The 13973-nt window shown below is 38.7% G+C and overlaps 1 protein-coding gene across 1 annotated transcript in view; it reads right to left on the reverse strand.

Annotated features, from left to right (window-relative positions):
• piezo2b (piezo-type mechanosensitive ion channel component 2b) overlaps positions 1-13973 on the reverse strand; it is a gene marked incomplete at its 5' end in the record, with an annotated part of 78880 nt that overhangs the window by 38630 nt on the left and 26277 nt on the right. The window contains 10 exons of the mRNA XM_079222619.1: positions 787-960; positions 2164-2309; positions 3715-3908; positions 4459-4579; positions 5028-5264; positions 5477-5658; positions 6386-6503; positions 7532-7567; positions 8306-8425; positions 11607-11781. Coding sequence (XP_079078745.1) covers positions 787-960; positions 2164-2309; positions 3715-3908; positions 4459-4579; positions 5028-5264; positions 5477-5658; positions 6386-6503; positions 7532-7567; positions 8306-8425; positions 11607-11781 — 1503 coding nt within the window. The remainder of the gene's footprint in view (positions 1-786; positions 961-2163; positions 2310-3714; positions 3909-4458; positions 4580-5027; positions 5265-5476; positions 5659-6385; positions 6504-7531; positions 7568-8305; positions 8426-11606; positions 11782-13973) is intronic.

The raw sequence follows: 13973 nt of genomic DNA on the forward strand, positions 1-13973 counted from the left end.
GGCTGGGAGGCTTGAAAAAGGACAGACGGGCGAGCACAAGGGGGAAAGGAGCTGGATGAGCAGGAGGACTGACACCTACGTGGAGGAAAAAGGGCTCCAAGGACGACGACGACGACGACGAGGAGGACGACGACGTTGAGGATGAGGAGGAGGAGGAGGAGGACGACGACGTTGAGGAGGAGGAGGAGGAGGAGGACGAGGACGAGGACGACGACTACCCTCTACCCTCTACCTTGGACTGGACAATGTTGAGTTTTGTTATGTTGATAACCTCATTCTCCCACCGGGACGCTTTGTGGTAATTCATGGACTTTGTTTTTGATTTAAAAGGATCTGCCGGTGGAATGGATTAATAAATCTTTATTTTATTTTATACTGTCTGACTGTGCCTGTTTCCGGCTCTCTCTCGGACTGCCACACCCTAGCCTGCCCTAGGGACAACCCGTGACATTACAGTTTTTAAAGATCCAATGAAATTATATATTACTTCCTCAATTTGATGTATTTAATTTTGAAAAGGGATCAAACCAATGGCCTACTAGTTATGGAAGTTCAAATGTACATTTCTCAGGATATTTAACACCAAAGACTGTAAACAACTTTGCTCAGCAAAAAGTAAAGCGACTGGAATTAGATCTGTTTGTTTATGAACAGACTTTTGTTAAAAAGATGCAGTTTGTTTGTAGTTCAGCTGTATGAATTTACACAAACCAGATAAAAAATATTTTTAAAAAAAACTTTTCAATTATGGTTTTAACCAAAGAAAACAAACAGACTGTGTCTTACCTGTAGATAGTGCTCTCTTCTTTGGCCACTACAGCCTGGAGATCGGTGAGCTGGAGGAAGCGGTCGTGGAAGTAGTGCAGGTGGAGAATACACACCAACAGGAAAGACGTGGGAATGAAAATCCTGGTAAACAGCCTGGCAGCAGTAAACCTCTCCAGGCCCAAGTCTTCCAAGCTGCAGAGATTGGGTGGAGGTGTGGAGGAAGAAAAAACACGAGACTTGAGCTCACATCTTTTTTTAAAAGGTACCTGTGAGCAAGGTGAACAAAAGAAGGTCAATGCTATGTTAATTTGTTTTAAATAATTAAAGGCAATGAAATGCTATTCTGTTATTGCTGGTTGGTATACAATTAACGTTTGTGTTATTATTGTAATATACTATCACACTTATTTCAACCAATTGTAACTGTATAATGTAAAAATATATATATATATATATATATATATATATATATATATATATATATATATATATATATATATATATATATATATATATATATATATATATATATATATATATATATATATATATTTAAATTGTGCCTTTTTCTGTTCTGAATTGTTAAAAAAAATAGGCTGAACATGTTTTAATAAAATTGTTAAACTGTCAAGCTCTTCTTCAAGTTAACATTTACATATGACTGCAAGGGAGAGTCTTAAACGATCTTTGGAAGCCCCGAGAGGCAGGGGAGAAAAAAAAAAGGGAAGTCTGGTCCAACTTCTTTTCTATCCTGTTTTTGACTAAATAACAGGTGAAAAACAAAGTTTTTGCCAGGATGATTTTTTTTTTAAGTTTTCTTTACCCTTTGAAAACAGGTTAAAACATTTTATGTAGGTCGTACTTTTCAGAATCACTTTGAAAAGGGTTTGTTGTTGTAATACTTATTTCGGGCCATAAGAGGCTAAGGTGCACCACTACCCCTTTTTTTTTTATTTATTTTTTTTTAAATAGGACTGAAAGCATTAATGTTTTCCCTAACGACACATTAACGCTGATTAAAGTACATTCTAGCCAAAAGCAGAAATGAGAGCAATGTTATATAACTTGCTAACACACATTAGTATGTTACTTGTTTTTAGACTGCAGGGAGAAATAAAAACTCACTTAAAACGTGAATGCTTTTAGTCTTAGGACACGGTAGTGGTGCACTTCAGCCTCTTATGGCCAACACGAGTATTACAACAGCAAACAAAGCCTTTTATTTTCACCTGTCTGATATAGAACACTTTCATTCTCACTTGCCTCTGGGCATCTGTAACTACCAGTATTTCAAACTCGTTGAAATTTCATTAATATATGGAACTGCACCTTTTTTATTACCTTTTAAAAAATAAATCAGTATTCCTATAATGCAGGTAATTCAGAGAAGCTCACTTCTTTTTGTCTATTTCCAACGTATCGGTCCAGAAGGTGTTACTGTCAAACTGGAAGGTGTAGACCAGGATGAGGACCAGCATGGTGTACATCACCACCGACATCCAAAAGTACTTCAGGACCCTTCGCCACCACTCATAGTGCACCTAGATAAGAATAATTATATTAATTACATTTCAATGGTTATAGATTCACTGACATTAACAGCTACTATCCATTACATTAACCAAAGAGCACAGAGGACTCTGTTTACTATGGCAACACATATTTGCTCACAGGAATATGTATATCATGATAATTGATTTTCAAATGTGAAGGAGTGACAATGTGGTGTACACAAGGAAGCAGATTGGGATCATTACTATTTTCTTTATTCACCAAAGACCTTCCTCTTGTTCTCAATCAAGCAACAGCAGTTATGTATGCAGATGATACGCTATATTTCCATAATTCTCAATTAGAGAACTGTCTAGTGCACTGTATAGGGAATTACAATCAGCTGTAATGTGGACATGGACTAAAAAGTTGGTTCTCATATGAGGAATTCAATACTTTAATCATTCACAGCAAATGCGTTGCGAATATTCGCAACGCGTTTGCAACGTTGTTGGTGTGAACGTAGCTCAACACCGCCCCCGCTGCGAGACATAAGCGTAGCAAATATATCAGACTAGAAATTAAATGTGTCAGTGTTGGGAAAATATATCGGCTAATTTTAAGTGCTTCATCACCCAAATCAATCAGATTATATTTATTTAAATGTATCTGCTGGCAGTAGTATACAAATTAATATATGCTTATGACGATATATGTACTGTATGTGCGTATGTATCATGTACTATATATGTGTATATACACGTAGATACACATATATGTAGGTACATGTGTAGATTACCATATAACTAGGAGTTTGAATATGTGTATGGGCGGATCAGTATGTATGTGTTATTCATAATCAGAAATTCAATCAATTGAAGCAGTGAAAATAAATTGTGTATGATTCTCTGTATTATCACGATCACAATCATGTTCTACAATAATGATATGTATGGTGTACTAATAACACAGTCATATAATTATGAGTGCTTTCAACACATCCATAAGTTTCTTAATCGCTAAATAAACTTAAGAACAGCACGGCATGCAGCGGGTGATAGTCTGTGTCTGAGACGGGCGATCAGCTGCGCCTGTGATGTTCAATGTCCGCGGTTCGAGAAGCTCTCGTAAATAAATGATTTCTTGTCGACAGAATCTATTGCGCCGCGTACAGGAAGTCATCCTGATGTGAGAACGGATCTTGGCAATCTGGAAGAACTCTCTCCCTATAAAACTAATTGCAGGTTTACATTTTTTGGCTGTGTTGCTATGGTGATTCATCTAAACTTGTTTCGAGAAACCGAAAAAGCCAGACCTACGTCATCTTATCCTGAAAATTAGCCCACTAACTCAGTAAGCCAGCTACGAGAAACAGATTTAAATTTGGGTGAATTTGAGATTGTGGCTACATATAGTATGTGTACAAGGCACTGACGATCACAGGGGTTTTGCTACCTGGTAGAGCGCCACACAGGAGAGGAACATCATCATGTAGATGATCTTGTACACGACGATTGTTCCCTCGAAGCTGACGAAGAAGAACATGCCGCCACAGATGTAGATCCAGTATTTCACCAGCAGAGCCATGACTATGTTGCCCAAAACCTGCATGATGTCTTGCTCCCCTCCCTCCTCAGAGTCCTCTTCCTCTATAAAAGACAGCAGCGAATCAGAAAACTGCACTGACTGATTAATACTGATTACGTTTCCTGAATCCTGACTAACCGACATGTACACACATTTATACTGTGCATATAGTAAAAAAACCTGCACAAGTGGAGTACAGTGGGAAGCGGAATGTTTTTCAAAAAACTGAAAACAAGAGAGGAAGGATTGGAAAAACAATAGATTTTCTAGAATATCTGTTTGATGATAAAGCTGACATACTAACAAAAAATGTTTGGCAATATTTTTGACATGAACTGCAACAAATGGATCATTTACATGAAACATGATGCCAACAAGTGGCTAAAGTAGGGAGGGGATGAATCTGGATGGCCTGCAGAACAGCCTTAGCATTCCTCCCTCGAAAATAAACTAAAGATTACAATATGATGAATAAAGCTGAAGGCTTCCAAACAAAAGCAAACCTCAATCTTTGGTTGGTATCTTTTCACACGTGCTGTGCTAGCACCTTGTACTACAACTTCTGATATTATTTCTACTATAATCTAAATAAAATAAGAGCCCAGAGCTTACCCTTCTTCATCTGATCCTCCACATAAACATCTGAGAGGCCAGCGCTGTCATCCTTTTGTTTTTCCTGTCTCTCTGTCAGTGTTTGTTTTAGCAGCAGCCAGAAGCTCAGCATACACAGGACCTACAAATAAATAATAATAATAATCAATAATAAAAATAAAATGTTTAGACAAACAGAAAAGAAAAGATGAAATAAGAAATAATTTTCTTTAGCAGAATATGGCCGAGTTTCCAAACTTAAAACAAACTCAAGAATACAATTTGACCCAGGTGTGAAGTACAATAGCATACACATGCACTGTGTACTACATCTGTAGTCATATTAAATACACCATTGCAAGTCTGTGGTGATCAACTGGCATAGAACATTTTGATTCTCGACACATTTAGGTCTTTGAGCCATTCAGACATAATCAATTAGTTGACGATCAGAAAATCCTTGCTCATATTATAGATCACAGACTGTCACTCAGTCCAAAGGTCTATTTAAGTGATTGCATTGATTTATCGAAGACAGAAATGCATGGCAATGTCAAAATGAAAAGATGCTTTGTCTTTAATGCCCAAACCTTGGATGAAAGTGAGTGAAAAGGGTTGTTCTTCTTGACAAAGAACCCAAGGACTTTGGAATGATCCATGATCTCAAAAGTCCAAATGTACTGCAGAACTATCAGCAGGTTGCCGTAGGCCACCATGAAGGGAGAGGTCAGCATGGCGTAACGTCTCCTGTCCTTCACCATCCACAGCACGCAGGACCAGATGAGGAAGACGAACGTCAGCCAGGTGACGTATGTGATGCTCCACGCCTGAACAGAACAAAGCACAGAACATGCCAAACAAAGTGCGGAAACTCTGCTGTTGATGAAGCGCTAGTGAAGGTAAAATACAAAGATAATTTACAGAGGCACTACATGACCCGTGAAATAGCTAAATATGTCATCCAAATGCAAACACAAATGCAGCAGAAGCCAGTTTATGTGACTCCCAGATGACACCATCTGCGGGCTGCATTACTCACCATCATGGCTATGAGAGCACAGATGTAGCTCTGTTTCATGACGAAGTGGAAGATTTTGACCATCGCACTGACTCCTCTCTTCTTCATCCCATCCTCTCCTCCCTCAGACTTCTCCTCTCCTTCGTCCAACGCCAAATCCTCCGGGGGAAAACACACCTCATACACACACTCTTCTTTCTTTTCTGGTTGGACACAAAAACATGCTGACAATTAGAATAGTTACGGTACTCTGTGGTATCATTGAGATAACCCTCGTAGAAGGTAGCTTACTATAATAATGTATATGCATTACAACATTTCCATATGGCAGGAGTGCTAGTTTAGGATGTAACTAAATGGTAAATGGACCCGTACTTGTATAACGCTTTTCTAGTCTTCCGACCACTCAAAGCGCTTTAAAACTACATGACATCATTCACATGCTGATGAGAGGAGCTACTACGCAAGGTGCCACATCAGGAATATCAACCATTCATACACCGTAAGCGCAGCTACGGGAGCAATTTAGGTTTAAGTGTTTTGCTCAGGGACACATCGACATGGGCTAGCGGAGCCGGGAATTGAACCACCGATCCTCTGATTGAAGGACCACCCTGCTCACCACTGTGCCCCTTCCTATGACTCGGAAATCTATCTCATGGAAGGACGTGCCAATTCCTAAAAGGCATCGCAAGGATGCAGGAGAGAGGAGGCTTGTCAGAGGAGCTATGAACGAGGATGCACAGGTGTAAACTTTCAGAAAGTTGTTTCAGCACCCGTGAAGAATAAAAAAAGCTTGACACATTATTGTCACATTATGAACTAGATTAAAAGTAAATATATGTTGTGGTAAAAATGCTTGTCATTCAGTTGGATCTTTTCAAGGACATTTAAAGAGAAGACGCAGGCTTACGCAGGTAAGCAGCTCACCTGTTGCGTCACTAGGCTGGTCCATCTTATATTGAGGGGTGGAATACAAGTCCAGACAGACTGGTCCATTCTCAGTTGTGACAAAGTCAAAGGACGTACCATTGGAGGTGGGCACAGCCTGTAGATCGGCATCACAAATTACAATAAAAAAGTAACGGAGGAACAGGTTTGTCGTGGGATCACACTACTGTACTGCTTCCTGCACCACGAAGACAAACAGGTACAAATGCTTTTCTGTTTTTAAACTATTCACCTACAGGATATTTGATTCAATTTCCAGGAAAAAGCAGATTGGAGATGTGGCTTTGTGTTAGTTTCAGTTAGATTGCTAGCAGCTTAGTTACCATGTTTTGTCTTTGTAGGGCAGTACAGGGATTTCTTCTACTTTTCACACTGCACACTCTTTATAACACAACCTGCGTTATAACACGGCATTTTCTAAAATACCTTTCTGTGCATTTGGAAGGTTAGGAAATACAAGTTACACACTTTTCTGGGGTACCTCAGACAAAATGTTCTTTCTACTGACTTTTAAACATGGCAGGTTGACCATTTCATCCAAATTTGTCCTATATTCACCAGATATGATTCCTTCCTTAATTGCAATTTTTATTACGATTTTTGTAAAAATGTTCAGAAAATGAGTCTTAAAACTTGGAAACAAGCTATTATTTTTGCACTTCCGGTTCCCTCATAGGTGTCAAAAATAAGGTACGTGGTTAGCACAACCTAAAGATACATTTTGTTCTAAGATATAAAATACCTCCGTAAATAGCCCCGTTGGCTTTTTGTTAAGGGAACCACCGCGACGCAAACTTCCAGGTTAATCTCCAAAAATACGTCATCCCTGCACAACTCTAAACATCACAAACAGCTTTTTCTCTTCATGACATCTGTGTGTTACCAACTCAAAGGCCTTTGACCGCAGTGGCTTTTTGATGACAGCGTGACAACTGAGGTGTAGTACAGTCTATACAGTGCTTCTAGGCCGACAGACACAGTGGGAAAAGGAGCTAAACATAATATAACTGTTCTATGAGGGTGCAGTATGAAAAGCACTTTGCAGTGATTTATTTTCTTGCAGCAGGACTGAGGGTTTAAGGGGTAAGATGCACAGATTTAAGACACATCCAGAGCTGCCCCCACCTCAGTTGTACTGAAGCCATCCTGGGTGGAGAGGAGCTAAGAGGAGAAAAGAGCATACAAGGCAAGGTGTGTTATCGATGAGCTGCTGAAGTCAAAAGCCTCCTTGTTCTTTATAGTCGCTGATAAGCAGGAACAAAGTCGAGCAGCACTACTCTGTAAATCGAGCCCATCACTCATCTGCGTCTGCACACCCTAAAAGCTTTTAAACCTCAGGAGGTGGCCGGTGGAGACAGACTGGACCTTGGTATGGGAACAAGGTCAGAGTGTGTGTGTGTGTGTGTGTGTGTGTGTGTGTGTGTGTGTGTGTGTGTGTGTGTGTGTGCATTTTCAGCTGAAATCTTTCCAGGGATGAGTCTATTAAGAAGGTGAAAGCTCGGGTAAAACAAGATGTAATGTAACAGCTTGAGTTTACAGTTTAATAAAGTAGGTTTCATGTTTATTTTTACCATTATTTACTAAAACATTGCAGGATTTTTCCATTCACCCTTATTATGTTACAGCTAAACTGAATCAATTTGTTGAAATTCCACATCAGTTATCAGTTGTGTTATTTGGGTTTTTAGCAGCCAAGCTTGTTTGTAGCTTCTCAACAGATCTTCATTATATTTCAAGGCTGTAAAATACATTTTTAAGCATGTGTTGATGTTTGTTTGTTTTGTTAATAATGTTATTGTGTATATGTGTTGTACAATAGTATCCTAACCAAAGGATGGTTACTTCATGACCTGTCCAATAATCACTACTTTGATCGTCATGTGTGAAACCCTGACGTACGTTTTTCTCATCTGTGCCTTGGCGGGACTCCCACCACAGCTGCCTCTTCCTGTTTGCGGAGTTATTTGTTTTGTTTCCATCCAGATCTTCCTCCTCGCAGATATCGCTGTCCTTGTCGTCCTGAAAAAAACAAAGATAGACAGTTTGGATGATATACATCTTCACCACTGGACTTTGAGCTCAGTCGGCTATTGTGCAACAGAGACGATATTGTCAAGAATCAGTTTTAATCAGCTTCTATTGCAGACCGTTTTACAGGGAAGGAGTGGCATATCTGATGAGGAGGTGGGTGACCTATTAGAGAGGAAATTATGTGGTTTTACTGTATTTCTTATCATTGATTTTGTTGTATTGTAGTCACAACAAACAGTATCATCAAGGCACTGTCCAGGTGGCTCAAATACCACAAATGCTGAAAAGAAACTGCACAATTTCTTCTTAAATTTACATTGGAGAGAACATTCCACTTGTTCTCAGTTTCCCGTGTTTCATGAATTTTGAGCATCAGTATCTTAGAAAAACAGAATAATGCTACATTGAAAAACTTGATCCAAAACAATATTGAAACAGGGTGTAAAATATGAAGCTAAATAACAGATAAAAACATTTGTGATTAAAGTCTGTGTTTTAAACATCTAATTACCGCAGGCAGAGAGGTTATGTTTTTTTTGAAGGCAATTGGACACTTGTAATTTCAACACAATCATTTGTTAATAAAACCAACATGAAATCAAAATGCACAATCAAAATGTTTGCTCTATAAATAAATCATTATGCCGTCAGTGTTGTGTGATTGCCATTTTTTGCATTTCTTTGTTTTCAGTCTGCAGTCAGATATTGCTTCATTGTCTCCTGGTCCTTCAGATACCTTTATTAAAAGGTGATTAAATTATTTAGTTTTCATAGTTTTTACTGCATTGTCAAACCACTTCTAAATAAACGCATTGAACTACAACTCAAGCAATAAATGAATTGAGTAATGGTAACAGAGCATCCAGATTTGTCTTGTCTTTTTGACAAAGATGAGCTCTATCATAATCGGGCATCTCCACTATCGAACAAACCTGTCAGCTGCTGATTAATGTCTTAATCATGTTTTATTATTAGCGTTGTTTAAAGTGCACACACACACACACACACACACACACACACACACACACACACACACACACACACACACACACACACACACACACACACACACACACACACACACACACACACACACACACCTCTCTGTGGCTCGATCAATGATGCATACAGCCCTGCAGGTTTACAGGGTAGTATTGACCCCTCTATAAAAACACTAATCTATAACGCCATTACAGGACAGTAGAGCTCTGAGATGAAGGAGGATGGGTTGGCTTCAGTAGTGAGGGTCTCCATGACATGTCCAATGTTACATTAACTTTCATTGAGAACTGCAGTAGTTCCACTTCAGTAGTGGGAATTTAGGAGTTATATATATATATATATATATATATATATATATATATATATATATATATATATATAATTTAAAAAAAGGTGAAGTCTTCAATAACCATTCAATACTTCTTGGGCCAATCAGTTAGGAGATATAACAGAATTTTAAAAAGGGCTTGTTTACCCAAAACAGATGTTCTGAATTTGGTATTTAGTCATTCAAATAGTTTTGGTTTCACCCATACAGTATAAAGTGGAGGTGAATGGAACTATATAAATGTATCTTAACACCAGTGGTTCGCAAACTTTTTCTGTCACGCCCCACTTTTGAGGAAGAAAAATGTTCGGGCCCCATTGCCCCAACAAAATTGTAACAAAATGGTCCAACTTTTGCTTTGGGAGCATGTTAGAAGGGGATCTTTTAAAGGCCAGAATGAACAGGTGCAACGACTACAGAAAGCAAAATCAGTTTCAATGTACATATGAGCGCATGCTTATTGTATTAAAAAAGACCTGGAAAATAACGTGGTCCTCAGAGCTGATTACAAGTGATCCAAAGTGTGTGAGATCTTTTGTGTATTTGTAGTCAGAGTTTAGAATCTGATACGACTTTCGAGTGTAAAACTTTAAAGCAACTGACTCCAGTTTTAACTTAAATTATAATTAGGACATCATGTTTTAGATTTTGTAAACACAACTACCAAAAATGCATTATGGCTTCATACGTCATTTGGAGCAGTGTTATGCAACAGTTACATTTACCCCCATAGAGTACACTGGAACATGGTCCCGAGACGCATCCTCCCTTTACACTTTGTCAAAATTAGACCACCAGTGTCTCAGATAACACCTGAGCTAAAGCGGACAGATCCAGCCAACGATCGTCCTGGAATCTTCCATCAATACAGTTTCTCTGATCACGAGGCCACCTGGCTGCCCATTTAATTCAATCTGGTTCTATTTCAGTTCACTGTCTGGAATTTACAGAGGAGCCTGCGCATGGAGGTTTTGCGTGTGTTGAATTCAAATCTTTTGACGCCCGCTGACTGCCTGCATCCACCAAGATTTACATGAACTGCAAATCCAGCTTTCTTCAAGCAGGAACTCATTCATGTTACTAACACGACATCACAAATAATATTTAAAATCACACAGTTTGAGTCGAAAAAAAAAGAAGATATTTTATCTGCAGGCGATAATCTAGGTCCATTTCAGTTTTCTGTTTCACTTAAGGGTGGTAATTATATAAAAAGTGACCACCCTGAAATGCTCAAACGCTAACTCATATTTACTTTAGCTGAGATTCTGGGAGATATCATTTACTTTTTGATAAACTCTTTGTCTTGTATTTGATTGTCTGGTCACTTGCATTGTTGCATCTCCCAAAATAATGCATAATGTGAACTTGCATTCAGCAGAGTCGAAGATAGCGATAGTGAAAACTGAATGACAACCCAAAAGAACGTCTTGAGGCTGCATTGCATCCATCGAGGCTCTGCCTCATCCACGTGTATATTTCTTTCTGTGATTGATCAAATCACTGCAAAATCTAGACAGAAGCCCTTAAGCTAAGATTTTAAAGGAATACAAAACAACTGTTTTTGCTGTCTGAAACAGAAAAAGCATCATCAAATTGCACAGTAAATCACAAATCATCAAAAAGTAATAAAGTCAAAGTTCCCCCACCTTTCTGAAACAAAGACTAAATATTCTAGTTCTGTTTGTCTAAAAAGTCAAGGTATGCAATCAATCACGATTGCTTATCAGTCAAAATCACCGAATATATTGAGCCTGTACGGGCAAATTATTATAAAGCTGTGAACTAAAAATGTCTACTCTCTTGGGCTTTCATTGCTTTTCTGTCTGCTGTCCTCACCGTCAGCTGGTCGATGGGTTCCTGCAGCCAGAGGCGGATGAGCGTAGCCAGGGTGTAGTAGAGAATCAGCAGGATGATGGGATTGATAAAGTGGTACCACTTACGCTCCGGGTGCACAATGAGCTTCCATGTGTAGGAGCAGTTGCTCTGAACAATGGGGGAGATGCCAAATATACTGCAGAGACAGACAAACAGAAGCACAGGTATATGAGGACAGGAAAGTTTACCAGGATTTGACTCGAAAAATCCTGGTAAAAAACTTTGAGAATATATTAGAAAAAGACAATGTTGTGTAGAGATACAGTATACAACAACATAACAACAACAGATAAACAAAAGCTTGGAATGTTGTTATCATAGAGGTCAACATAACAATTAAATCAGCCTTAAGAATGTGATTTCTAACTTTATTATTACCGGAAAATAGGTCTCTGTTAGAAAGCTGCAACAATTTGTTGATAAATAATTTAGTCGTTCGACAGAAAATGAATAAACGTTGATTAATCGATTAACGGTTCAAGTAATTTTTCTTGCAAAAATGCCAAATATTTGATGATTTCAGGTTCTTATATTAAAATGGATTTTATTTTTTATCCAGGAATTGGACTGTTGGTTGGATAAACTAAGACATTAGATGATATTTCATTATAAAACAGACAATGGTTACAAATGCACAGACAAGACAATTAATCAATGAATTGAACAAATAATGAGCAGAATAGTCAACAATAAAAACAATTGTTAGTTGGAGCCTTTCTCTGTTTGGCTCTCCAGGTTTTACTGTCTAACATAACTAATGAAGATGCTTTAGACTTTATTCCTATTCCTTTGTTCCATTAATTCGCCTTAAAGGCAAGTTAGAAATTGAACTAAAAGTATTTTTAATTCTACAATCGTTGAGATAAATAGATTGTTTTTCTTGAATTGTGTCCTTCCTCAAAGGCCAAGAGTAGAAGCAAATGCATGAGTACTCCTCCTTAAATCTTTTGTGAACTGGTCCAAATCATCAATCAGCTGATTAGATGGTTCTCATTGAGATAAGTGTATTGTTTAAATGATTACATTCAATTCAGGCCTCAAGTTCTCCATCTTTAAAACTAATTATCGATTTCAGAAACAAAGCCAGGATGGCTGACGTGATGCAAACGTTACAAAAGACTGTAAGAACTGCAGAGTCATGCTGTCTGTGCTGGACGGCCATAAACTAAACATCAGGGGTTCACAACCTGGGGGCCGGATGATTAAAAAGATGAGGGGCAAAAAACGATATATTTAAATAAATATGTTTTATTTTGATGTATTTCCTTTTTAAGTTGTTACTTTCTCTTATTCAGGACAAAGAAGCTTCAACAACAATGGTTTTTGTTTTCATCTTGTGAGTCTGTGAGTGTGTCATCATTCATGAAACAAATCCCACCACAACTTCTCCCTCTGCATCGATGGCACCACTGTTCCTGCCTCCACTCATATCCGTAACCTTGGTATAATTTTTTGATCAAACCCTCTCCTTCGAATGCCACTTTAATCACATCACAAATGTCTGCTCTCCCACTCCGGCACCAGAGATCACATGACCCCAGTCCTTCAAAACCGCCACTGGCTTTGAACCAGGTCAAGATTCTCCTCATCACAAGCCCTTCACAACCACGCCCCTTCATACCTTTTTTGACCTCCTGCACCGACACACAACCTCAGATCCGCCGAAACCAACCTCCTTACTCCCGCTACTCCGTCCAAGCATCGGACCTGGAGGATGGGGCCTTCTCTATTGCTGCCCCTCCCTCTGGAACTCTCTCCCCAGCACCTCAGACATTCTCCGTCACTCGCACTTTAACCTGTGGTGCTGGTTACATTGTCATCTCTCTTGTTTATATTGTTATTACTTTTATTATATCTGTTTTTACCATATAAAATGCCTTTGAGTACCTTTTAAAGTATATTATACAAATAAAATATATTATATTATTATGGCAAAATGTGGTCGGAGACACCTACTGTAGAGGGAACTAGGGAAATGGTGTCAACTTGAACGGTGCCAAGTTGAGTTCAAAATTAAACCCTTGTTCGAAGATGGGTGTGGTTAGCACTGTAAATTGGGGGGGGTAGGAAGTGTTTACGCCCCTGGTCCGATTTTGGCACCACGGCTGATGTAATCCCAGCGCATTTTTCTTATTTTGCTCATTCTGTACACACATTTATTGTATTTCAGTCCATCCAGGGAGAGGCATCCTCCTCAGTTGTTCTTCCTGTTGGTTGTTTTTTTTTCTGATATGAAAGGATTGAGGCGGTCGTATGCCGTACAGATTGTAAAGCCCCTTAAAGCATATTTGTGATTTTGGGCTTTATAAATAAAACTGACTTGACCTG

Source organism: Taurulus bubalis (genome assembly GCF_910589615.1).
Source record: "Taurulus bubalis genome assembly, chromosome: 1".
Lineage (NCBI taxonomy): Eukaryota > Metazoa > Chordata > Actinopteri > Perciformes > Cottidae > Taurulus > Taurulus bubalis.